Source organism: Canis lupus, chromosome 20 (genome assembly GCF_048164855.1).
Source record: "Canis lupus baileyi chromosome 20, mCanLup2.hap1, whole genome shotgun sequence".
NCBI classification, from domain to species: domain Eukaryota; kingdom Metazoa; phylum Chordata; class Mammalia; order Carnivora; family Canidae; genus Canis; species Canis lupus.
The window spans coordinates 44,928,563-44,956,327 of record NC_132857.1 but is presented as its reverse complement, the minus strand read 5'-3'; the positions used below and the strand labels follow the sequence as shown (position 1 = coordinate 44,956,327).

Below are 27,765 nucleotides of genomic sequence, written 5' to 3'. Positions count from 1 at the left end.
AGAGGAAGTGGGAGGGGTTTTGGCAGGCAGAGTAACGGCCACCCAAACATATCTAAATCTTACTGTCTACTACTTGTGAATATTAGGTTATTTGGCAAAGGGAGTTAGGGTCATGTGGAATTGAGATTCCTAATCAGTTGATCTTGAGATGTGAAGATTATCTCAGATTATCATGGCATACCCAATGTAATTACAAGGTAATTGAGGTAATGGAATTGTAATTCCATTATATAAATGGAAAAAGGAGGTATAAGAGTCATAGGCAGAAAGACATTTGAAGATGGTATGTTGCTGGCTTTGAAGATAGAGGAAGGAGTCATAAGCAAGAAATAGGAGAAGCCTCTTGAAGCTGGGAAAAGCAAAGAAAGGATTCTTCCTCACAGCCCCCAGAAGGAACACACACCTGCTTTTATGTTGATTTTAACCCATTGAAGCCCATTTTGGACTTCTGACCTTCAGCAATATAAAATAATCAATCTGTGTTGTCTGAAGTCACTAAATTTGTAGTAGTTTGCTACCACAACCATAGGAATAATAGAGAGGGGTAGATAATAGGAAATAATGCCTGAGCCAGAGATAGCGAGCTACCCCTCAAAGATTGGCATTTCCTTTTCAAAGCATATAGCTGTTGCTAGAAAGTGGCTGCTAAAAAAAAAAAAAAAAAGAAAGAAAGAAAGAAAAAAAAGAAAGTGGCTGCTCAGCCAGACATCCCATTTTCCAAGGACCTCTCGTCCCCCTGTCCTCCTCTGCACTGAGAGAGGGATAATGCCTAGTCTCCTCTGGGGACTATAGAAGTATCTTCCTTCTGAGTCAGGATGTTTAAGTTCTAGATCTGTGATTCTCATTTCTCTGCTGTCTAGATAATATGATGCTAGCTTATAACCACAAGGTGAAAACTCAAGCACAGAAAGATCAGCTAAGCTCATCTAAGGCCACCAAGTGTGGCTGCAATAGAATGAGTAGAATCGGAAATGGAGCAAGTCGAGGCTACAGAAGTAGGCAAGCCCCAGATCATACATGGCTCTGTGAGTGATGTTAAAGAAGTTTTAATTTAGAAAAAGTCACTGAAAAAAAAAAAAAAAAAGAAAAAGTCACTGAAGTCATTTTGCATGGGAATCATACACTCAGATAAGCTCTCCTATAAGGTTGCTTTGGCAGGAGGATGGAGAGGAAAAATAATAATAGCTAACAGTTATTAAATGCTTTCTGTATTCAGCTCTGTTCTAAGTGGTGTGTAAGTATGTGTGTATTAAACCCACCCTGTGTTCATTTGATGAGTCAGGAATTATTATTATTTCTACCTAACAGATGAAGAAACTGAAGGTAAAAGAATTAACTTGTCCAAGATTATACAACTTGCAAGTGACAAAGTAAGAATATGGCCAGAGGTAGTGGGTCTGCAGAGCCCATGCACTGAGCCACATCAAATACACTCCCGTCTATTTAGGAGGGGTAAGAGTAGGAGGGAAATCGGCCAGGAAACTATCATAACAGTTCATGTGAGAAATAATGCTAGAAGAGGAAAGAAATGAAATAAATAGAATAAACAAATAGTGTATATATATATTTGGAAGTAGAATTCACAGGATGTGGTGCTAAGTTGAATGGGGGCAAAGAGGTGAATGACAGTAAAATATAGGATGTTTTACTGGATGTTACTCAGGTTTCTAGCATATGCATTTTGCAGGAAGAAAGACAATTACCTAACTCTGGAACACTGGAAAAGGATCTGATATGGGATTGTGTAGGATAATGAAGAATCTGGGGAACACTGAATTTAAAATGGTATATATTATCTACATAGAACCAGCTGGGTCCAGTACCGAGCTCTGAATCTAAAAAGAATTAGGACACTTTGGACACATTACTGACCAAAAGTAAGAAATAAAGTCTTAGAAAAACAGTTCTTAAAAGATTAAATGACTTGTGATTATATCTTCCACATGGAGACCCATGGAATGTTTGAATGAGAGGTAGCACCACAATCCAGCTGGTCTTCCAGCTTTTCCATTGATATGGGGATTGATTCTCTGTAGCCTCCCAGTATGTCTGAGGAAATGGCCAGAAGACACAAGGAGTAACGTAACCAATCTTAAGCACCCAGAGGCCTTACTAAGCAACTCCTCTCTTGAGGATAGAACCTGATGAGAAATTTACATGGAAAATGTTAAATACTAGGATTAGTTGAGGAGGAAACTGTGAAACTTTCCTGCAAGAAGAGTTGGACAATAAGCAGATGTTTCTTCTAGATCCTACTTGCCAGGGCATTCACATATTCAAGGAGGCTGGAGAAATAGATTTGGAAGGAGTAACTCTGCTTCAGAAATTGCACTGCCAAGAGGAACCTCATTATCTCTTGGCTTGGTGTTCATGAAAAATCTAATCCGGCTGACAAAATGAAGTTTAGTAAGACACTCAACTAAAGATTGTAAATGCACCAGTCTCAGCATGTTTTTCTAAATGCAATCTTCTACCCTGAAAAGGAGAATCTAACTGTTCATTAATGAAGTGCAGGTGTATGTGAACAATTGAAATAAAGGGAAACGTTGTTCCAAGGTGAAAAGAAATGCCTAAAACTGAATGGTAAGACTATATGCAGGGGGTTTATTCATTTGTTCAAAAAAATACCCATTGAGATCTTATTTGCCTTTGGCCAGGCAGTGTGCTAACTGCTGTGAAGTCTACCCTGGTTACTAAAACTGTTGCTGCTCTCAAAATTTATGCAAGATGAAAAAAAAAGAGGAAGAAGAAAAGACGAGCAGGGGGGAAGAAATAAAAAAAATTGGATGATGAGGAAGAGAAAATATATAAAAGAAGAGGAAGAAAAATGAGGTTGAGAGAGGAGACAAGGAAAAGGAAAGACAAAAAGAATTGTTCACAATCCCCGCCACACCAGGTTGGTACCAAGTCCCATCTAGATCAGTAGAGAAAATCCTTCAAAACAGTGTCTCTCATTCTTTCTTTTGACACATATTAATGGTTCTGCTATGCCTGAGTCCTCTAAAAAGGAGAGCCTTCTACGAGGATTCAGGTGTTAATACTTTACCTGGGGGGAACAGGTGAGGAGGCAGTGATGGGGAGACAGTAGGAGGACCAAAGCAAGGGAAACACGAAGAAATGCTATGTGATCTGTGACTGTCCTGGGTACCATTTTGCATTAGACCACATAGATATATAGCCTATATATAGAACCTATATATAGGTTCATGCATTTGGAAAACAATTTCTCTGGGAGGATTGCAAGAATACGCTGGAATGATATACAGATGCACTGGATATAGCCTGGCTCCCTCCTAAATCCTGTTTCCTTCTGGTGAAGTTTCACACCTTAAGGAGCTAAGTGTCCTCCACTTCCAGGTTCCAACACCTTAGCTCCTCAGTTACTCCTCAGGTAGCTCCTATTAGGAAAGTAGATCCATGGTGCTTAGAGAGCATCAACCAGGAGAAAGAAAGAAGGTGGAAAGGAATATGAGAAGGGGCAAAGCTTCAATTCAATGCAAGTATCCTTTCTGTGCCAGAGATGGTGCTGAGTGCTGGGGAAACAACAGGGAACAACAGATACGGCTCCTGAGATTGCGTAGTAGCCACTTAGTGGTGCACAAACAAGCAATTGCATTGTAGTGAGATAAAGTGCTTTGACTACTGAGGACTGGAGACCCTCTGTAGGTTCCCAGAGGAGTAATTTCTAAGAAGTAAGTGTTATCCAGGTGATAGGTTAGAGCCAGGGAGTAAGTTTGTGTTGGGGGAGGGGGTGCAGAGGGAGACTATAGGTCAGTGGTCATACAGAGACTGGCTCCTCAGGCCTAGAGAGTTAAAGAAAGTGTTCAGTATTATTGGAGCCCAGGGCATTGGACAGGGATAAAGAATGTAATAGTTTTAATCCCTACCATCTCATGGTCTGATTAAAGATTTTATTTATTTTATTTTATTTATTCATAGAGACACACACAGAGAGAGAGGCAGAGAGGCAGAGACACAGGCAGAGGGAGAAGCAGGCTCCATGCAGGGAGCCCGACGTGGGACTTGATCCAGGGTCTCCAGGATCACGCCCTGGGCTGCAGGCGGCGCTAAACCGCTGCGCCACCAGGGTTACCCTCATGGTCTGATTATAAGGCCCAATACTATAGCCTAGAATTCAATCCGTCTACCTTAAATCCACAGCACTTACCTTTAGCTGCTCCTTGTTCATGTCACACTTCATTATTGGTTTTGTTCTATTTTCTACTATGACTTTCTACTTCTGTGCCTTTATTTCAATGGTTTGTTTCACCTGGGACTCTGTCCCCTTCATATAATCACCTGTCTAAACACCTGCCCTTCTTTTAAGTCTACGAAAAGTTTTCTTCTTCATGAACCTACTCTATATCCCACTAGTTTAATCTCACCTTCCCTAAAATTTTCATTTTCTCCTAAGGTACTCAGGTCATTTCTGCACATATTCTTTGACTGTCTCATCTTCCCTCCTAGGCTATTGAAGAACAAAACTAAAACAGATGAAAGGGGCACCAGGGTGGCTCAGTCGGTTAAGCATCTGATTAGGCTCAGGTCATGATCTCAGGGTCCTGGGATGGAGCCCCATATCAGGCTCCCTGCTCAGCAGGGAGTCTGCTTCTCCCTCTCCCTCTGCCACTCCCCTCTGCTTGTGCTCTCTCTTGAATAAATGAATAAAATCTTTATAAAAATAACTAAAACAGATGGACATAAATAATTTGAAATCATTTGTGGCTTCTATAATCTCTTTTCTCTGGAGAACAAGAGGAATATATTTTGGAAATTATTCAGAAACCAACTACCTAATGTTATGGGCCAGGATCACTCAGTAAATGCACTGTTTGAGTCCAAGCAGACCGCCCTGGGCCAGTGACCCTCCGTGTTGTCTCCTTTGCATTCTTTTTCAATCTTTCCCCATGGACTATTTCCATCACTTTATGATCCTCAGATCTTCTATTTTATCTGATTCCATTCCAGGCCCTCTGGACCACCTGGGCTTGACAAGGAATGATGACATCCAAATAGCAGATCATTTTGGGTTTATTAACAGTAAAGCAATTTCTTTCTCTGCTCTGTCCATAAAGCAAAGGAATCCAACAAAGTTAACGTATTGGTCTCTCACAAAATGAGTTTTTCATTTTGAATTCCATACACATTTGCAATTTTCCATTTGTGATAGGCTGTGGCACTTGGAAATACAAAGTAGGATCCCATGAATAGCCTTCAAGGGCTTTATAGCCTAACGGGTGACAAGGGCAATAATATCAATGGCTGGATATCAGGCAAAAAGGGATGTGTTGTTACAGGGGTATGGGCTTAGTGCCACAGGATTAGCAAAGCTGAAATATCACTGGTGAAAGAATTGGAAAAATCCAGACACATCTAGTTCTAGGTTCTTGACAATCTTGCTCCTGCATGATGCCACATGTTTTGATTTCAGTAACACATGGTATTGAATTATCAATTCAGTTATGTGGATTTTGGGAAAAAAATACATTTTATGAAGAAGAACCTGTGTTCTCCCTCTTAAGGAGATCAAATTAAGCAGGATGTGTCATCTAAAAGGCTTCTTTTTCCACAAGTCATTTATTTTTCCCAGGAGTAGCATCTACTCAATGCTAGGCTTTCTCCTAAAATATCCCACCTCTATCATTCGTCCAGGGCAGCTCCCTCCCATTCCCATTCCAATCATATGAATTATACCTTGAGCTAAATAAATTAAGACATTTTTAATGTCAAGAACAGCTTAATAATTTAATGAGTGCTAAAGTAAGAACTCATCAATAGTTTTGCTAAGGATAGTAATTCAACAAACATTTGCCATATCACACCAAGATAAGTTTGTTATACTTGATTTAAAAAAAAAATCACTAAACTGAGATACATAAGTGATGAAACGGAACCAGTAGGAATTTCTAATCACGGTAACCTAATTGCCTTTAAATATTAGATAGATATTAGAATATCTAATATTCTTTTTCTAAACTTCTCTTAGCTTTCACACTTTTGGGGAGAATGTTTGGGGAGAATATTTGAAATACATATGTGTGTCCATGTGTATGTGTATACATATACTGACTTTCTCCTATACCCATAACTCCAATAATTGAGGGGATTCCCAAAGTGGAATGATTACAGGCCAACTGTCTTCTATCTTTTGGTCTCATGTGACCTGCCAACAACTAGCCTGCTGTTAATTAGCAAAGATAATTTCATCAAGGTATCAGTTTCTCTTAGCATAAAGCAAAAAAAAAAAAAAAAAATCCTACAAACCCATTTCTCCTCTGAAAGCCAACACTAAAGGAAGTTCTAAGAGCATTTTTTCCTTAAACTTTATTCTCACACCAAAATGAGCTTATTGACTTTAAAACCAATTTCTAAAGACAGGCCATCAAATTATGGTGGAATAGATATTTCCTTCAATTGCCCCTTAAGAAATCTGTTCATCTGTTCATCATGTAAATTACTTTATTTCATATCTCAAAATCTTCTTGGATAACCAGATAAGTTTGCAAGTAGGATATGAGCACTCCCAAGAATTCTCTTGGTATACTGATATTTATGCATTCTTTTATATAGCTAAGAATATGAGATTTCTTCTCTGCTTAAAAACCTGCAGTGGAAAAAAAAAATAAAAAAAAAAAATAAAAAAAAAAATAAAAAAAATAAAAAATAAAAACCTGCAGTGGGGAAAGAAAGTCTGTACCCATATCTCAAAAGCCAAGTCTTACCTCCAGAATAGTACAAAAGGACTAGATTTCCAGTGTCACTGTCACTTCCCTATTCCCTGTGCTCCGCTCACACCAATTCATGTGCCACCACTGAACACAAATGTCTCTATTCCTTTCCATATGTCCCCTCTGCCCCCCCCCCACTTAGAACATTCTTTCCTAATGATCCTACAAACTCTCTTTAAACATTACCTCCTTTATGAAGATAACCCTCAGGAATCATTAAATGGTTTTAGTCATATTATACATATAACGATCACATTATTTATGACACTATCGCATAATTGTTAGTTTAATTATTGTTCCAATTAAAAAAACAAGAAGTAATGAGGGGCATCTTCATAATACAGCATCTAGTACATAGCCTAAAATATAGCTGGTACTTAATGAATTATTTTTTAAAAAGACTGATTTTCATCCAATTTTTACTAACCAAATCAATCTTTAAAAATAATACAATGAGGGATGCGTGAGTGGCTTAACAGTTAAGCGCCTGCCTTCAGTTCAGGGTATGATCCTGGAGTCCTGGGTTCGAGTCCCACATTGGGGTGCTTGCATGGAGCCTGCTTCTCCCTCTGCCTATGTCTCTGCCTCTCTCTGTCTCTCATGAATAAATAAATAAAATCTTTTTAAAAATCATACAATGAACTATAAGACAGGAACATCAATCATGTAACTTATCAAAATTCCATACAGGTAAAAATTAGAGCCTGCAATCCAAACATTTTAAGTCTCCATACACACTTCTTAGACAGAAAATACATTAAGTCTCCATATACTACTTAATCTTCCAGGACACATCTCTTATCTGACCATGTACTTCCTTATTGTCAACTCTGGGCCCAACATGATAAAGATGTAGGACTTTTAAGAACTACTTAATCTTACTGTAGTGGAGGAAGCAAGTAATGCATTTGACAACTCAAAGCTGAACTGTGTCCCATCCTTAGAAAAGTTGTGCCCATTTAATGCCAAATAATGAATCTCAAATACAAAAAAATTCAGGAAGTGTTCTTAACTGCAACTGCACCGATACCTTTCCCCAATGTTTTATTTAGTTTTTTTTTTTTTTTGGGGGGGGAGGTTTATATTTTCCTCACCATAAAAATACATTTTATCTCCATGTCATTTCACTCCATATTTGTTGATACTTCAGTCTCCAGGCCATGTTTTCATGAATGGAATATAACTATGTCCCAAATCTTTATTAGATTTTGAAGATGTCCTCTTTATTTCAAAGCTTCATCTCCTGAGAAACAATGCTTGAATGAGGCTGAGTGACTTTAATTTCATTTGAGAAAAGAGCAAGAAAAAAATGGTCTCACCAAACCAAACTTTTAGACCTCCAGGTAAGCATTACTCTTGCTGGTATTTCTGAATTATACAAGACAAGCCCAATTCTCTCTACAACAATAACTGGTGAACAAAATCATAAATATCCTTCTATATTTTCATTCCCAATTCTATTGGCTTGGCTACTATTATGGGTAATGCTTCTCATGTTGATTGTTACAGCACTATTTTTTTGGCTGTATTTAAAACATCACATGAACACTAAACAAAAGAACTACGTAAATATGCCATAAATATTATGCCATTTTTATAACCACCATGAATTGAGGTCAAATGGGGAATGGGACATCACTAAAAATAAGACGCTAACAGAACTGTGTCATAGTCAGAATTCCTACCTCAGCATCCAGCCCAAGCAAGAGACTTAGAGGCACTTGGGAGAGAATTAGCTATCCTTTTAGTTTTTCCCCCACCCCTGTATTCTGGAATTTACATTCTATTTCATACTATTGAATGAGAGATCCATGGAAATTGGTCTTGGTTGGGGGGTTTGTTTTGGTTTTGGTTTTGGTTCACTAGGGGTGGTGGTAGTTTTTTACTCAGGGTTGTGTTTCTCTAAGATCAGGTTCTTAAAATACAGAGCAGCTAACTCACAGTGGATGGTGGGATTTTGTAGAGAAGAAAAATCAAGCAATTTCAGTTTGGAGATTGTAAACAAAGTATCCTAGAGTCTAAGGAAAAATTAACCTGTGGGAAAGTCAATTGTCATTGAGAAAAGAGTTTCCAGAATCAACGCTATTAAAATTTCTTCTCCCTCTACAATCTAATATTTAAAAAAAGAAAAGCCAATGTTCACAAAAACTGAAATACAAAAACTGTCACCAATGCTAGCCTTTATTACTGCATTAACAGAAAATGTTAGAAATATTTAAATTTGACCTCTTTAATTGAGCAAACACACTCACTGGTCCCTTACAATAGCAATTCAATTGTTCTCTTATGTTTAACTTGAGCCAAGAAGAAATTCTCATGTTGCCAGATATGTCAAGGTATATCTATACATGATAACAGTAGGAAATTAAGGCATTTATAAGAAAGGAAAGTAATAGATAAATAAAATATATTAAAAATGTTGATTTATTCATGAGAGACACACAGAGAGAGAGAGAGAGAGACAGAGACAGAGACAGAGACACAGGCAGAGGGAGAAGCAGGCTCCACACAGGGAGCACGACATGGGACTTGATCCCGGGACTCCAGGACCACGCCCTGGGCAGGCAGTAAACCACTGAGCCACCCAGGGATCCCCTAGATCAACAATTTTTATTGTTCACTTTCATATAAGACCAAAATAAAACCTTTGTTAATGACTACCAAGGTAAATAATAAGCTACACTATGTCCTCAATGCATTTGCTAACCTCTGAAAACCCTAGTACTATAGAAAACAGTAAAAGGGAAGAAAGAGGTAGAATAAACAAATTATCAAGGTCTGAAAGAATAATATAGAGTTCTTTATCTAAATTTTGTTCTCCAAAGTCAGAGAACTAAGCATAATCATGTTCTACCCTAGAACAGAAAGTGTAAGTTGCCAGTTTCCAGTGGTGACATTAGATAAGGAAGAAAATATAATTATTTTTTAAATAACTCCAACTCTGTAAATGAGACACTGTAACTTTAGTTGTTGAAGCAAACACTAAGGATTCTGTAAAGATAATCCCTCTATGAGTGAGAGGGTGAATTATCCAAGGTTAGGGTCAGAGATACCTACCTCCGGAATATTGAAAGGCCATGTGCCCCGCCCCCCCCCCCCCCCCCCGCCCAAATGTACTTGGTATGAAAAGCTTTATAGGGTAAAACACATGCATTTCCATACCAAGAAAGCTTTCATCTTGCTTTTATACCAAATTCTACAGTAGAGGATTTATGTGCAGACTCAAGAAAACATTCCCACTTTGACTACTTCTGCAGAGGGCACTGTTCTGTCTTCTAATGTGACTGGAACAGGCCACACATTCTTCTAGAGTAGAAGCGGTATTGCTCACTTTTGGCTTTCAATCAACTGACTTAAATTAATCTGGGCCAGGTTTTCAGTCCCTATCTGTCATCAATGTCTTAAATTCTGGAACAAATGGACTACTTGCCTATCAGAGAGCCTAATGTGGAAAAAGTTGTTTTTCCTACCCCTCTACCTCTTTTCTCTACTTCTTTTCACATTATTTAAAACTTGCCAGTAAAACAGTAGATCCTTGACATTTGAAGGTGGTTATGTCAGTAGAAATTCCTACATTCACAAACACAAACAACTCTCTTGAGAGAAACAAACAAAAAAGAATGCTACTAGTTTATGAGGAGTTGACTCACTCTAGCCTAACAGCCTCTCTCAGCTTATAGCATTTATTCTTGCTACAGCGCTTAGTTATATTTTCTCTTTTAATTTTTACAATGATCTATTGAGTCTGAAGTTATTATTATTGCTATCATTTTTTAAATATCCCCAATTATTGCAAGAAGCAGAACTTAGGACTGGTTTGCAAATTCTCAATAAATCAAATATTAAATCTGTGAGTGCTGAGGGCCCATTACATCAAGAAGAACATGAGGAGATGGTGTTGGAGGTGATTTGCCCTCCAACAACAGCACCATCTGTCCCCAGAACAGGACACCTACCTTCCTTGGCCTTCTGTATGGTGGACGCTGGTATGCTCTGGGCACAGTATACGTCTCGGGTCTGGATCCCGCCTCCACAAACGGGTCCTGTCACATGCCAGCGGGGGTCCTGCTGCTCCAGGAGAAGAGAGACTTGGCATTCTTTCCATTCAGAGGTCCTCCAGGAATACCTGTTAGATTTGATTTATTTTAAAGAATAAGTAAGGAAAATATAAGATTCTAAAGAAAATATAAGTCATGACATTAAATGTATGTAATAATCTCTCTTTCTAGGGCCAAATCTTCACCTATGGATAAGGAAGTCTACTGGCTTTGAACACTAAATCCCTTTTATTTCCTAGGGGAAAAAAAAAGAAATCACAGCAGCCTCTCATGATAGCAGTACGGGATGAGAGGAGTACAGAAAGGAAATATGGATAAATAGGGTTTGTGTCTCAGCCCTGAAGCCATAAGAGAGTGAAGAATCAGAAGAAGAAGGTGGAAACCAGATGAACTTGTTCCCTACCAGCTGAACTTGTCATGGCCTATCACTTCACAGACATCTGGAGAACTAAGTGAAAGTCAGCCTTTTGAAGTTAGTAGCGTGTGAATGTGTGAAGTTGGGGATATATGATTTTAAACAGAGATGACCAACTTTTAAACCTCCTTGATATAGTAAAGTATTTCCACTTGACCCCAATGGGATAAAGATGTACATGTTAAAAATGAGTTGACAATGTGGCACTATATATAACAGATGGGTACTTAAAAAAAAAAAAGATTGTATTTATTTATTTATGAGAGACACATAGAAAGAGGCAGAGACATAGGCAGAGGGAGAAGCAGGCTCCATGTAGGGAGCCCGATGTAGAACTCGATCCCAGATCCCCAGATAACGCCCTGAGCCAAAGGCGTTATCCTTTGCTATCTCCAAATGCAGATGCTCAGTCGCTGAGCCACCCAGGCATCCCTGGATGGGTGCTTTTTTATATACATAGACATGCTGTTATTTAAACTGACTTAGGAATATAGCTTCCTGGTTTATAATGGGTTAAGATACATATTAATAGACACAGACATATACAAATAAGGGGAGAAAACATAACAGAATTTGTATATAACTTGCGGAAAACAAAACAACTATAACAACACTGTGCTCAGACCTGGAGAATTATTTCAGACAGAATTTCCTTTTGGGGGTTATTACAACATTCTTCAAGCCCACAGCATAAATAGAACCCTACAGCATTCACATAAATACCAATAGTCTCATTAACTTCTAGAACAATAAACAAAAGCTAAGAACATTCTCATAACTGCTGTCCCATTTCAGATCTGGGGAAAAATATCTCAGCTTTGTGACTGCTTAAAATAATAATAAAAAAAAAACAGCAATAAAAATAAGTGTGTGCCACCAAAATCCTTGCCTTACAGAAACTAGCATAAAATCAAGTCACAGACATCAAAGTAAGAAAGCAAATCTCTAACAAACTTAATAGTGATCAAACTCCTTCACAATACATGTCATCACTCTAAAAAAGCTTGAGATTTGACAATCATATGTCTTATAAAAAGTCCACTGTAGAAAAAGGCTTTGGACAATCCCATGGTATTTGTTGTAACACAACTGTTCTCCCTCTGCCTCCCTACTTCATTTTCACATGGTTTTCCAAGGCTGGAAAATTAGTTAGTAGGCTGGGCAAGACTTTGGAGTGCAGAGTGCAGGTCCTGCTTAATGCAGGCAATACAGACAATAATGTTTCCAATTCCTGGGTGTGAGAGACCAAGAAAAGTATGGTTCTTCCCAAAGGCAGGCCTTCTCCAGAGGTGAAGTTCTGAAACTTCTTCACCCCACTCAAAGTTCTCACACTGTTCTCCATGGTCACTCAAGCAGAAGGCTTGTCCCTCATGTATCTGAGTCTCAGGGCATGTGACTCTGTATTCTAGGGCAAAGTGCAATGAGGAGGTAAGGATTTGTTGGGGTGGATGGTTACCAAGGTCTCACTTCAGACCCTTTTCCTCCATAGGTTCTCTAGCAGAAGAGCTCCCTGGCCATTAAGCAGGGAGTCAAATATAGGAACTATGTAGGCATCTCCTAGGATATAATTAGCAAATAAGGTAGGCAAAAAAGGGAATGGTGTGGTATAGACAACAGGCATGATTTACAGCTCAACTGACCTATGCCCTGCCATGTATTAGGCACATGTGACTGTGGCCCAGTTCTGTTTTCTCTTCTGTAAAACGGGTATAATAATACCAAATGATGAACATGGCATATAATAAATGTTCAATAAATGCTAAATCCCTTCCTGCTTACATCCTACTACAAGTACCTTTTGCTCCTTGCTTCCACAGAAAATACACACACACACACACACACACACACACAAATTAATGTGTTATGTATGAGGAGTTCATTGATTTCATCAAGTCCTAATAATAGAGATCCAGGAATACCATGGCCTAACTTCCAGCAACCAAAGTTCAGCAAACATAGAGTTCAGAAGTACAGCAAGTCAAAGCAATTTGTTTGCTTGTTTGAAAGGACCAGGCCACACAGCTTTTTCAATTAATTTAACATGACCCTCTAAGAATTAGCAATGGAAGAATTTTAGAAGTTGTTATAGAGAAAAATGAAAAGTCTAATGACTATGTACTTTATATAAAGTAACAAAAACCCTGTCAGTAGCTCATTAACCAACAACACCCAAATTCCATTCACTGGCAAACAAATTCTCTAAAGAACTAGAAGGCATTTATCACTATCTCTGTTGTTGACCTCATCAGAGAAAACACCAGTCCAACAAGTGGCAGAGGGAAAACACACACCAGGAAGGGACTTCTGTATTCCTTTTTAAAATGCCTGTCTTTCACCATCTTGCCTCATCCTCTTTATTTGTTTCAAAGCACTATCTATGTTTAGTCACAAATCACCCCGCAATGATGAAAAGTGCACATCCTGAACTCCATCAACCTGGGAAAGTGTCTCCAGGAACTGACAAAAGGAGAAAACAAAGGGGTCCTCTTGACTAACTGGTACTCATTCTCCTTTAGAAGTTGTTACAGCTGGAGGCCCCCAGACAACTTGCCTTCCTGACTGCCTGGGACATTCTCTTCAAAGGCGAAGTTCCTGTCAAAAACCAGGCCTTTTCTATCCTCTCTCCCCCACCTCTGATGCCTTTAACATACCCTCATTTTGTCCTTCTAGTTAGAAGGGAAATGTGGAAATCTCAAAGGCCAGAGTCCTACCTCCTGTGGGTATACAGCACTTTGAAATTTATTGTGGAAATGCTTCAAGTAGAGTTAAGAGGGCCACGGAATGAAAAACAGTAGTCCATCCTCATCCTACATCCTGAAATGTGTAGGATCCATTCGCTTTTTTCAAACTTCTGGCTGACCACAATGGCTAAGGTATTAATTTACTTGAGCTCCTTGAGTCTCATGACATATCCTTCAAGTGACAATAACAACTAATACTTTCTACATGCCTACTCTGTGCCAGGCAGTGCACTAACAAATTTAGGTGGGTTACTTCATGAAATCATCCCAACAACCCTATGAGGAAGATACTCTTTCCCCTTTTACAGATGGGGTAATTGGAATAAAAAAGAAATAATTCTTCCAAGGTCATATAAGTAATTGAAAGAGTAATGTTTAAAGTCAGATTTATCTGACTCCAAAGCACATCTTTTTAGTGAAAATGACAGGAAGACTAAAATTGTGAATGACAAACCAAAGAAACGTGGTCAAAGGATTTAGAAAATAGGTTCAGTTGGGACTAGGTAGCTACCTATCCAGCCATTATGAGGACAAGCAAATGTTGGTCATGGCCTGAGGAAGTGTGTTCTGGACTGAAGCAAAACCAAACCAAACAAAAACAAACAAAAAAACTCCCTTTGTTATTTGGCACTGCCAAATTTTTATTTTATTGTCTCAAATTTTATTTTTTTATTTTATAAAAAATATTTATTTTATTTCTTTGTCTCAAATGAAAAATGCATTTTGAGAATATTTTACAGCCCACTTATAATTAGAGCACTGTGGTCACATTGGGTTAAACTTTAGTACTTTCAGGATATAACTGTGAATTAAAAAAAGAAATAATATATAAGCCAAATAAAACAGTCTCTAACTATAAAAATTAAAATTCCCACTAAAAATTACAGAAGACAACTTTTTAAAAAGGCTTGAAATCAAATTCTTCACACTGTTCCGTGGTGATTCTGAATCTTAGGTAAACTTGTTATGATCCATTCATGTGAAAACTCCCATATTCCCACTATTAGTGAAAGAGCAAACTGCCAGCCACTCTGGGACCCCCAACCTCGGAGAAGGGAAATGCTGATAACTCAATACTGAATGCACAGGGAAAATAACTCATGCAAGGGCATTTTATTTAACATACAGATACGTAAGAGAGACTGAAAGCAGGGGAAGAGCTAAAAAACAAGACTCCCTAGGAAAAATAGCCTGCCCAACTAGTAAGTGAGTCACTTATGCAACCACACATTCACTCATCCTTTCTTTCATTAAGTAAATCCTGAGCTCCAGCTATGTGCCAGGAAAGATTTCAGACAACAGAAATGCAAAGCAGTGAGCAAGACAAAGCTCCTGACCTTGAGAAGATTGCCTTCTAGTGGGGCAGAGAGACAGAAGTGCCTCACACATAACATGGCAGCAGACACTGCAGAGAAGAAAGAGATGGACCAGGAGAGCTATTTCAGTGCCATGACCAGGGAAGTCTTCAGAATCCTGAAGAACATGAGGGAATGAGCACAGTGAATAAGTGGGCAGGACCATTCTAGGCAGAGAGGAGGGCATACCTGAAGTTCCCAGGGAGGAAGAGTGCATGCACTTTCTAGGACATCAGTGTGGCTGGGCCAGGTAGGTCAGGATAAGAGGGAAAGGAAATGAGGAATGGTCAGGAGCCAGGCTATAAACACCTCTGTAGGCCAGAGTTAGGAGTATGAGTGTCACTCCAAATGTGCTGGGAAATCACTGCAAAGTTTTGAGAAAGACAGTAATATGATGTGATTTAAATTTTTAAAGGATCATCCTGGCTACTGAGTGAAGAATAGGCAATGAGGGATGTGAAGAAGGAAGAGAAATTTGAAGGTCTTTGGTCATTTAGGAGGGACAATAGTGGCTTTAACTGGGCTGATCATAGTGAATGTGGTGAGAAGTGACCAGCTTAGGATATACTGGGAGGCAGAGACAGCTTCTAATGGATTTGATATGGATGAGAGAGAAAGGGAGAAATGAAGAATGATTCCAAATTGTTTTTCCCAAGCATTAGCACCACAATTTTTTGGCATTGAATTCTTAAATGAGGCAGGCCAGAAAAGGGGACAATAACCCAATTATCAGGGCAATCATGGATTGTAACTCTAAACTTCAGTTTTTCTTCATTAACCTTCTAGAATTTGCTTTCTAAATCTGCGTCTCATGCCTGAAACTTAGGGTCCGGTCTCCTCATGTGTTCCCTATAATGTACGTCTCCTCTTAGGAAATGGTCAACAAATGTATCCACATGATACATACTAAAAGTTGGGTGTGTACTTGTGATGAGCACCAGGTGATGTATGGAATTGCTGAATCACTATATTGTGCACCTGAAACTAACTGTAATGTTAACTATAGTGGAATAAATAAGTTATAAAAAAGCTAATATTAAATATGTTATCATTCGAAGGAGGTGTATGCAGCTTAAAGAAGAAATCAAGATTAAATAAAAGAAAGAAAATCCTAAAGATAGAAATACATATTCCCATTAATAGATACAGAAGAGAAATTCTGGGGTAGGAAAAGTGAATCAAGGCCCCCAAATTCAATTGCTGAGATAACCAGCTTGTCTTCCAGACAGTGGTGTTAATTCAAGGAATCCTGTAATCAAGCTACTCTTCAAATGCAAAGGGGAAAGGCAGAAGGAGTAAGGAATGGATTCATTGCTGTGAAGCAACGAGTAGAGACATCCTAAATTAGCAAAGCCAAAATTAGAAAAGTAGGCACATTTGGTGACTGTTTTTGAAAGACCTCCATCCTACTAATATGCCATAAAGTGATTCTAATGGCAACAGGATGGCAGGCCCATCAGAGTTTTCTAGGAACCTCTGCCCTTTAGAATATATGCTTTATCACTTTCACAAGGCTTAGAATTGCTTACAAAGTGTGGATTTCTTTTCTCCTTCTAAAGGCTTGGGTTTAAAGCAAAGCAACGTGGAATAAAATCTTAAGTGATTCAATGATGACAGATTGAAAGAATAATTGCATTAGTTAATGGTCATGTTTTGACTAAGCATATATAGATGTGCAAACACTCTTAGAATTGAAACCCTAGTGCAAGGTATTCAAATTAAATGTGTGTATATTAACAATCAGGGTACTGCAGCATGACTAATTTATGATAATGTCTGTTGTCCTTTTAAAGTTGTAAATGCATTTAGAAAAGAATTAACTTGTCATTTTTTTGCTGAACAGACGACCAAAATAAAGGGAATGGATCAAGCTTTATATATTTTATGCTCTAGTAATTTTTTATTGAATAGAGTGGGACTATTGATTATGGAAAGCTACTCTAAAGTGCAAAGCTCTTTGCCCTTCAGCAGATGGCTTCGCTAGCTAAACTCCACATATGTATTATTAATAGACTCCTATCGCTATGCACAGCACTTAGCAGTACGTTAACTTTCTTACACTAACACGGGAACAAATCTTCTATCCAAGAGGACTTAAAGTGACACAATGGGGACTCATGAAACAATATACACCAGTAAAAGACAGACTCAATAAAAAGACATCAGTCTTCTTCTGTTGAAACAATTTATAGATTATTTGAAACTATTGTTTCTCGTCTAAAGCAGAGTCTCCTGAGGGCTCCAGGTGATGACTCCTTTACTCCTCAAGTGCTGCTGAAAAGCAGCTTAATTAAAACATTTTTTAAAACATCCTTAATGAATCAATTAAAATATTTTTAAAATTGCATGGAGTTCCTATCATGTACAGGGTGTTAGTGCTGTAGTGGATGATCAATGGGAGAAGATACAGAAGATGTGATAGGTGATATGCATGCCATTCTGTTCTGGAAGGCAAACTTTTGCAAATTCAGACTGTGATCTCATTCCTCACCCTTTCTGAAGCTGTACTTACAACCTAATGAAAATAGAAACTTCTTATCTGGAAAACCAGACACGCTGTTAGCAGAAGCAAGACAGCCATTGGGGACCATGTCAAATCAAGCTTCATGTGTCCCTCCCTGTTCTGGGTAGATGTTCTTATTTAATCTCTTTGACGATGCCAATTTCAGCTGCTCTTAATAAGAAATGACTTTGAATCCTTCACACATGTTATATAATAAGTATGATCATGGAAGAAAATATCCTGTGCATGATGTTATTCTGGAATTGCCCTACCTAAGAACATTCATTCATTCATTCATTCACTCACTCACTCACTCACTCACTCACTCACTCACTCACTCATTGTTTTCTGAGCATTTACAATGAGCCAGGCATTTTTATAAGTGTTACCCATTCTTAATTAGAGGAAAAAATAAACAAAAAAAGCCACATCTCTATGTATGGGATGATTTGTAAGAACATTACCAACTATTAAATACTCTTAAAGAATATGGTTATCTTGTTTTGGATCCTCTAGTTTTTAAAGAGTAATATTACAGAGAGTCTCTGACTTACAAGAGCTCAACTTACATATTTCTGATTTGTGATGGCATGAAAGTGAGACACATTCAGTAGAAACCATACTTTCAAATTTGATCTTTTTCCACCTAGCAATGTGTAGTCTGATACTCGCATGGTGCTGGGCAATGGCAGTAAGCCACAGTTCTCAGTCAGCCATGTGATCACAAGGGTAAATTACAGATACACTTAAAACCATTCTGTTTTTCACTTTCAGTAGTCAAAAAATTACATGAGATAAGCAATATTATTATAAAAGAGGCTTTGTGTTAGATTATTTTGCCCAACTTTAAGCTGATTTAAGCATTCTATGCACATTTAAGGTAGGCTAGGCTAAACTATGATGCTTGGTAGGTTAAGATAGAATAAATGCATTTTCGACTCACATCTTTTCGACTTCCATAGGTGTATCGAGGGGTAACTTCAACATAAGTCAAAGAAGATCTTTTTACAAGATTCTTAAGAAGCCTGCACTAAGTGAACAGAAACTGAAAGTTTTCCATTTCCTGAATTCCCCAGCCATTAGCACAGTGACAGGGTGAAGGTGTCGGACCAACACCTCTTCACAACACACAAACCCTATTTCAGCACTTACACAGTTCCAGTGGGCAAAGGAGGCCAATAACCAAGTCAAGTTTTGACTACCATCCTTTTCCTTAGCTCTATCCCTGGCTTCAATATCATCTGTAAAGATATATAAATGAATCCCCAGAGCTTTCTCAAAGAAAAAGAATTTTATCTAGAAAAATCTAAAATTGGGTTCAATGCCTTAAAGAGATGTTAGGAACAAACAGGCTGGCCACAGGGAGTTGTTACAGAAACAAATCAAAGTAGGCTGCAGGAGGCCCAGACACTTCTCTCTCTATGAGTCTGCACAGATAGACCATAATAAGGTAAATTCATACATACCAGAGATAAGGAGGGATGGATTGTGAGAGCCCATCTATTCAGTGCCAGACCCAGGTATTGAAACAATGTGTTACAAATGGGCTTTTCTGTGTAGTTTTTTTTTTTTCACACAGTATATGTAATAGTATTAACCACTCAGCCCCTGCCTCAAGATCTAAGCAGTTTTAATCTACATTGGTCACTGTCACCTTTTAACAGTGCCTTATAGTATCTTATAATCCATTTCAAATTCCAAATGATCATTTAAGAGGCAGAACAGCCTCTTAACAATTTTTGTGTGAAAATTGCTATCTCCTGCAGAAGTGGTGGAAGCTGCTGGTGGGTCACCTGAGGTGTCACTTCCAAGAAAGATGTTGATATTTTTCAATATTTGTGTGTGTTACAGTGTCTTCACTCTCTACACAAATACACAAGATCTGGAGTCACAGCTGTTCCAGCATCAGGCCATGCCTCAATTATCTGACATTAAGCATTTAAAATGCTTTCCTTATACTATAGTAAACAGGGCCACCTTATTTATGGTCTTAGAATGCTTTTCACCATCCTCTGAGTTGAGATGTAGGATCTAATAATCAGGACATAAGAAAAGACACAAGAACCAAGGTAGCTTAAAACACATATCTTTCAATGTTTTGAGGTAGACATTAACATAATGCCTAAGGTCACAATGCCTAATGACAGGAGATAAACACACAAGAGAAAAGGTGACAAGTGACAAGCAGATTCATCTTGTCTCTCTCATTTCTATGCCCACCCTCATACGATGCAATGTGAGTACTTGTTATGTTGGAAGGGGACACGAACTTAGAAGTAGGTTGTGGAAAGCAGAATGAAGAGGCTTCTTGGAGTCTATACATGTCTTAGTTAAAAACATACTCTGGAAACAAACTTAAGGCTTTACTATGCTAACTTCTTTATAGTTCTGTAATTTCCATGGTGGCATAACATAGACTAGCTTCTGTGTCCTTTCAAGTTTACTTAAATTCTGGTCTCAGGGAGCACTTCTTAAAACGGGCTCCTCTTGGTCACCATGCCTTTAATGGGATCACACCTTAGGGACTGACACTCATGGTATTTACCACTAAAATGCTGACCAGCAGAGTCCAGCTGGTGAGAAGAGTAGCCCCAAAGTTAGGCAACTGAAGAACTTTTTGAGCAATATTAATATGTAGAACCAAGGGTACTTCTCTAGCTCTTCCCTCTTCCTGGAATATTTTCCCTCGAGTTATCTAAAAGGTTGATTTCCTTACTTTTTCAAGGTCCCCTATCATATTCTGCTTGTGCAAATGAGACTTCTGTAATGACCCTGTTTAATTGTGTAACCTGAGCTGACCCCACATCACAGCATCCCAGCAATCCTGCTATAATGTTTTTTTTTTTTTCCCCACAGCTCATGCACACAGTGTATAGCTTATTTATTATATTTATTTGGTATACCTTCACTAAAATTTAAACCCAATGAGGGATCCCTGGGTGGCGCAGCGGTTTGGCGCCTGCCTTTGGCCCAGGGCGCGATCCTGGAGACCCGGGATCGAATCCCACATCGGGCTCCCGGTGCATGGAGCCTGCTTCTCCCTCTGCCTATGTCTCTGCCTCTCTCTCTCTCTATCTCTGTGACTATCATAAATAAAATAAATAAATAAAAATTAAAAAAAAAAATTTAAACCCAATGAGTAGGGGAAGGATTTTGACTATTTTGTTCTCTGAGGTATCACAAACATTAAACATAGTGTTCGGCACATAGCAAGAGGTCAATGTACATTTATTGAATGGATGAACACATCTCTTATAGCACAGATGGTGAATGGGTAAAAGCCAAATTGCATTCTGAGAGAGTTTTAAAAAACACTATGAGAAGCCACTGAACATTTCCCTACTGGGGAGAAATATGGTAAATTAGATTGCTTGATGTATATGAATTGCTCATGAATTCTGGGAAAGGAGAAATGGGCATTTTTTATTCCCTAATAGATTTTTGTTTCCATTTCCCCTGTTCACAATGAATTTTAATCACCAATGTCACACTAGAAACAAAAGTTAGTACACAGCCTTTATGCTTTCCTGTGGTAGAGGCCACAGCTCAGATTTCAGACAAATAAGAATGTCAGCCAATGTTAATTCTGTTGTTATTTATGCATTCTCCTGGAATCAGTTGCTAACACATCGTTCTCCCTAGGAAACATTGGTTGGTATTCAGTGAGTTCTCAAGGACTCCTATTTCCTACAAATTTACTATTTGAGAAGGTTTGAAAAAAAAAATGTCAAATTCAGTAACATTTCCAAACAGCAGAACTAGAGGGCCAGGTTCATTGTCAATGAAATTTGTCAGACCTATTTTCAGATGTTAAAGTTCAATCAAATGAAGATCAATAAAGAAATTCATCTTTGGTACATCTTGAATCATTACCATTCCACATCATTTTGTTGGAAAGAAACGATACCCATAAACACATAAATATGTGTATATATGCCCTTACCCGGGGATGTGTCTTCCTTACAGCTATCATGAAAGTCATGGAAAGAATATTGACTTTGAAGCCAAATAGACTTCAGTTTTGATTCTGAACAATACCAATTTGCATCACTTTTACCCACAAAAGTGTCCCATTTTGATGATAAGCTTACTGTTCTTCTAAATAATCTTTGTTAAATCTCTGACATAGTTATTGGCCAACAGTATGTACTCAATAAAAGGTAGTCATTATTTAACAAATGTAAATGCAATTCAACTTTCTAGTAATCAGAGACGAACTGCTCTGACTCCCAAGAGAATTGTAATAATTTTTAACAAAGAAAAGAGAAGAAAAAAATGGACAGATGTCTATAAATCAACATCTAGAAGAGGTCGCTATCCTTCCATGAAAGGAATGAAGGAAAAAGGAATCAAGATCAAGTTTATCATTAAACCCAGATTCCATTCCTGGAAGCCTAACATTGGGAGCCCTTCTGAATTATGCCTCCATAGAAAAAAATATTTCACATTACTCAGAAAAAATAATTTTCCCTACCCCAATAAATCACCACAATATGCCATCTAAGGAAAGGAGAGATTTTCTTTCTGGAGGAAATGAACACACCTGCAAATAGCAACAAAAGGATTGATTCCCTTCTTTGTAATGCCCTCTATGTGCTGAGCACTGGGACTGACATTTCATGTGCCTGGTCTATATGTATTCAACCCTCAATTTAGGCAGTATAATTGGACTCATTTTATTGAAAAGGAAAATGCCTTGGAGAGATTGTATAGCTTGCCCCAAAACGCACAATTAATATATGATGGTGATGCAATTTTAATCCAAGTGTGTCCAAAATCAAAAGGAACAAAGATCTCAGGCTTTATGTAATTTCCAATCACATTCTTTTCCTCAGTATCAGCGTTTTGAAAGAATTGACACATATTCAACACAACTAGGAAAGATTCTGTGTGACAATAAGTTAATCTTTAAAGAATCATCAACTACATCTACCTCTTCTGTTTTTGAGGTACAGACTGATACGAATCTAAGGGGTCATCTTGGTAAAAAATGAACAAGCAGTAAGTAAGGAGTTGAATCTACACTGAAATCAATGATGAAGTGGAGGAAGTGAGTGGCTAAGAATCTGACAACAGGAACTTGCCCCTTGATTCATCCATCCCTGCCTCATCCTATATACACATCATCTCAAGCATAAAGAATAGTAAGCCCATCAATAATGCCTGTTGATTTTGATTAATTGTGTCATTAATTTTTGTAAGAAGCTGTTTTTTGCCTCATTTTACTTTTCATTGATTCTTGAACCTTATACACCCTAAGAAACTATAGAAAAGATCTATCTAAAATAGCTACAGATTTAAAAGATAGAGTTCAGGGCAGCTGTCCAGCAGCAGCAAATGTATCCCTAAAAGACTTCTGAATAGTCAGCTCCAAATGACTTCTGTCATTATCATACTTGGCCTACCAGTGAGTCAACAACCTAGAGAAAAATACATTGGAGGTCTTCACCAAGGACGATACATACAGACAGGCAAAATATAACTAATATAAAAATATTAAAATATAGTTACTAATTTTACTAATCCAGGTCAAGCCTTTTCCCAACATTCTTTGGCTCCCCCAGGACTCTGTACCAGAAACAATGTGCAGGGTGACAATAACCTTTACAGACAGAATTGCATTAGAATTAGGGTGTTGCCACCCACTAGCTATGTAATCTCAAAAATTATTTAATCTCGCTAAGCATCAACAGCCTCATTTGCAAAATGAAGATGTTATGAAATTCATCTTTGGTAAAAATATGTCTAGTCTCTAGGCTGTCTTCTAGTTTCTTAGGTTGTCATAAAATTTAGGTGTTACATGTCAGGTAATGATAACAAATGGTTATTGAGCATTCATTATATGCCAGGTGTTAGATGAAGTAAATACTGCTAGCAGATGCATAAGCTAAGGCACTAGATTTAAGTTACTTGCCAAAATTCACAAATTTAGAAAGTCACAGAAATAGGATTCCAGCCCAAGGAATCAGAAGCCCATGCTCTTCCACCGTGCTGTACTGCTTTGTGTGGATCTCAAAACTGAGTAAAGACTCAACAATTATGAGTCACAGTTACTGTTGTTACCATCCCTACACTACATAAAATGAGGTTATATGGAACACTCGATACTCATGCAAAGAATGTATAATACCTGTGACATGGTTGCAAGAGTTCTTCAACAATACAGGCCTCTTTCTCAAGAAGTTCAGGGCATTCCTTTCCACCCCCAATAGCAACATGCTTCACTTTCCGGCTCCTGCTCCTAAATCCTGGTGAGAGACTTTCTGAACGACACGTTTTAGAGCAAGGGCTCCAGGAGGACCATTCCGTAGTTTCACAGTCTTTCGGCATGATGCAGGACTGGACAGTCAAAGGGAAGGAGTCTTGCATGCAAAGGCTGAAGGAACAGAAGCAAAAAACAGTAGAGCACAGATTAAACAGATGCAAGCAACATTATGAAGCACCTGTTATGGAAAAAAGAAAACTCTGACATTTGATATAAGCTCTCAAATATGGTTAAAAATGTTAGAGGCATCATGATAAAATAAGAAAGAACATCCATTTTAAGAAAGTATGCTCTATTTTATCTGAAACTGTGAAGTTACTTCACTCTAGCAGAACATATATGTAAGAAGAGTCCACCCTGAACTTTGTCTGAAGCATTACCAAAAATAATGGAGGCTCTCCTACTATGCTTTCACCTACAATATAACATACAGTCGCCATTTGTTGACTGGTCCCCAGGTGTCACACACTGTGCTGCATCTCACAGGTACTTTCTCACATCAGTCTCATGAGATTATGTATTATTACCTCCATCTGTAGAAAACAGGCTCAGGAAGGCTAAGTCATTTGTCAAAGGTCAAACAACAGTACAACTGTAGAGTATTAATCTAGATATTCTTTTACATATTGAGCTATGAAAAAAAATAAACAAATGTGATAACATGTTTCCCCCACGCTGCTAGGCTCTTATCATTAATTTCCTCATTTGCACAATTAAAGTGCTATCAAATGCTAACAATCTAATTGGGAAACAAATAAATAAATAAAAAGGATAATGGGATACTGGGATGAATCCAACACAAAAGCATTTATAATGATGAGGAAAACAGTTGATGAGTCAGTGATGGACCCCCTAGGAAGGCCTGGGGGATGAGAGGAGCTGAGGAGGAGGTTCTAAGCATTAGAGCTGCATTTCTTTGAAAGATTAATAGGAACTTCTGGAGCACAGAAAGATTATTTTAGGTCACTGAAACAGCATATTTGAAGCCTTGATGTAAAACTTTGTGAGGATGGAAACCAAAGGTATGCCAGTGCTAGATGTACTATTGTTTCACAAGAACTATTAAATTTTCAGGAATTTTGCATGCTAGCTAATTTCCTGCAAGTAACTTAAAATTGGCTATGGTGGGAGTATTTACACTACAGAAATCAACAAATTCTGTAAAACAAGGTGCCCACCCCTACTGGACTGGGAGTTAAACATTGATAAATACACCAAAAGGGGGTAAATAAAAGCCAATTTGTCAGCTGCCAAATATCTGTCAATTTATAAAGCACAATGCTCAAAGTGCTTCCTATAGAAAGATATAGTTCACATATTAATTGACCCCTTTTTTCCCCCCCACTTTTTGTTAGCCATTTCCTCATTCTATCAAAAGCATCCATTACCTTGGGGAAGAAAGGGATGATTTTGATAGGAATATAAGTCAATACATTTTCAAACATTGACTTCCAAAAGTGGGCCTGTGAAAACTGGTGGAGTAATGAACTATATAGTCAGGATTCAATAATGGTTCCTCTGCATGTGTTTAAAAAGAGAGAAGTAGTAAAAACGATTCCATGTTTCTTATATACAAAAATATGTTGATAAGGGAGCCACCACCAGAGAAATGGATTACAGAAGGTGATGCCCATGGGAAAATAAAACATGTTGAAATTCAAGTAAATTATAGTGAGGTTTCCATATTGATATCCCTCATCAAGCCACAGAGAGTTCATGTGTTTATGTGAGTTAAGGACAAATGGGGCTAGGCAGGGCTAGGTAGGGGACCAGGGAAGCAGGCTCACAAAAATCCAAAAATGTGGAGATGAGAGGAAACCAGAGATAAATAAATCAGATCATCCTGTCCCAGATGCCAGAGATGGGGTCTTGTTATAACAGCTACTTGTGACCAACAAAGAATTACCAAAAAAGGAGCCTAAAAAGGAAGTTAGCCATTAAAGATGTTATCACTAGTCCTTACTCAATGATGATATCAATAGATATGTCAAAAGATTTAGGTTCCCTGGTTGGCTTTCAATAAAAGACCAACCCTAAAAGCCCTCAGTGGCAACCTTGTCTGGACCCCTCTCACTCCTGAGAGCTTTCTCTTTGCTTAATAAACTTGCATGCCTTTACTCACTCTCCTGTGTCCACAAGATACATTCTTTGACTCTGTGAGACAAGAACCAAGCTCTCCCGTATCACATATGTGTGTGTACATATATATAAATACATACACACATATATACTTAATATAGACACATATATACTTAATATATACATATATACACATATATACTTTTAAGTCTATTCAAATCAGATTATTCCCTTCAAAATGAAAAAGGCAATGTATACCTCATTACCATTATTCCCTCCAATGTAACATTTTGGGAGATTTGGATTGATGGGGGAACAGAGGACTAGCTGAGGACAAAGCACAAGCCTGGGGCTGCACATTGACGAGTCCTTGAAACAGGGAGAGGGACATTCCTCTGTGGACTCAACTCCCTCAATGTTAATACTTTGCTAAGGGCAAAAGGCAATCTTAGCCTGACCCCCAAGATCCTGTAAATCTACTTTAACATATAAAAAATCCTTTAGAAATTTCCTTTATCACTAAATCCCCAAGATCTGTGTTGGCAATCATCCCCCAAGCACATGGCCCACCAATATATATCTGAAGGGTCTCATGGCCCAGGTTTTATTAAACGGTAATAAGTGATCTTTTCTTTCTTTTTTTTTCTTAAGGTTTTATTTATTTATTCATGAGAGACACACAGAGAGAGAGAGGCAGAGACACAGGCAGAGGGTGAAGTAGGCTCCACACAGGGAGCCCAATGTATGACTTGATCCCAGGACTCCAGGATCACGCCCTGGACCAAAGGCAGGTGCTAAACCACTGAGCCACCCAAGGATCCCCTAAGTGACCTTTTTCCAATAATAGCTAGGCCCCTCAAGGTCCCGGAAACTCTGTTTCCAAAATTCCTTAGAGAGTATGCTATCCTCAACCTAACCCCTCCCAACTCCCAGGTATATAATTAGTCACCCCTCACAGGCCTGGGGCAGCAACTCTTCCTGCCCACAAGTTCTGTCCCCATGCTTTAATAAAACCACCATATTGCACCAAAGATGCCTCAAGAATTCTTTCTTGGTCATCAGCTCTGGACCTCACCCCACCAAACTTCACCTATATTCCAAAACTTCATCAGTATTAAGACACAGTAGGAGGAACGTCTCTTGAAAATGTCCCACCTAAAAAAAAAAAAAAAAAAGAAAAAAAAAGAAAATGTCCCACCTATGTCAGAATATACTATCTCTGTGCATGCTGGGGGTAGGGGGAAAAGACCTCTTTTAGTGTATCACACAGCAGAAACCTGTTGATCAAGAAGTATCTAGGTTTCTCACCTTTCAGGAATTATTATCAGCTTCCAAATTCATACATTGAAGTGCCAACTGTCAGTACCTCAGAATATGTGTCTATTTGAAGGTCTTTAGAGAAATAATGAAGTTAAAATGAGCTCACCAGTGTGGGCTCTAATCCCACGTATGAATGAATGGTATGAATGGTCTGCTTCCAAGAAGAGATTAGAACACGGGCACATACAGAAGGAAGACTGTGAAGACAGAGAAAGAAGATACTGTCTACAAGCCAAGCAGAGAGGCATCAGATCACTGACACCTGATCTTAGATTTTCCAGACTCCAGAACAGTGAGAAAA

General features: G+C 38.4%; 1 protein-coding gene across 1 annotated transcript in view; it reads right to left on the bottom strand.

Moving 5' to 3' along the window:
• Nucleotides 1-27,765, bottom strand: part of THSD7B (thrombospondin type 1 domain containing 7B) — a 725,689-nt gene that overhangs the window by 519,976 nt on the left and 177,948 nt on the right. Inside the window, exons 3-4 of the mRNA XM_072789046.1 lie at nucleotides 23,931-24,176; nucleotides 10,685-10,854 (exon numbers count right to left, since the gene is read on the bottom strand). Of these exons, the coding sequence (XP_072645147.1) occupies nucleotides 10,685-10,854; nucleotides 23,931-24,176 (416 nt within the window). The remainder of the gene's footprint in view (nucleotides 1-10,684; nucleotides 10,855-23,930; nucleotides 24,177-27,765) is intronic.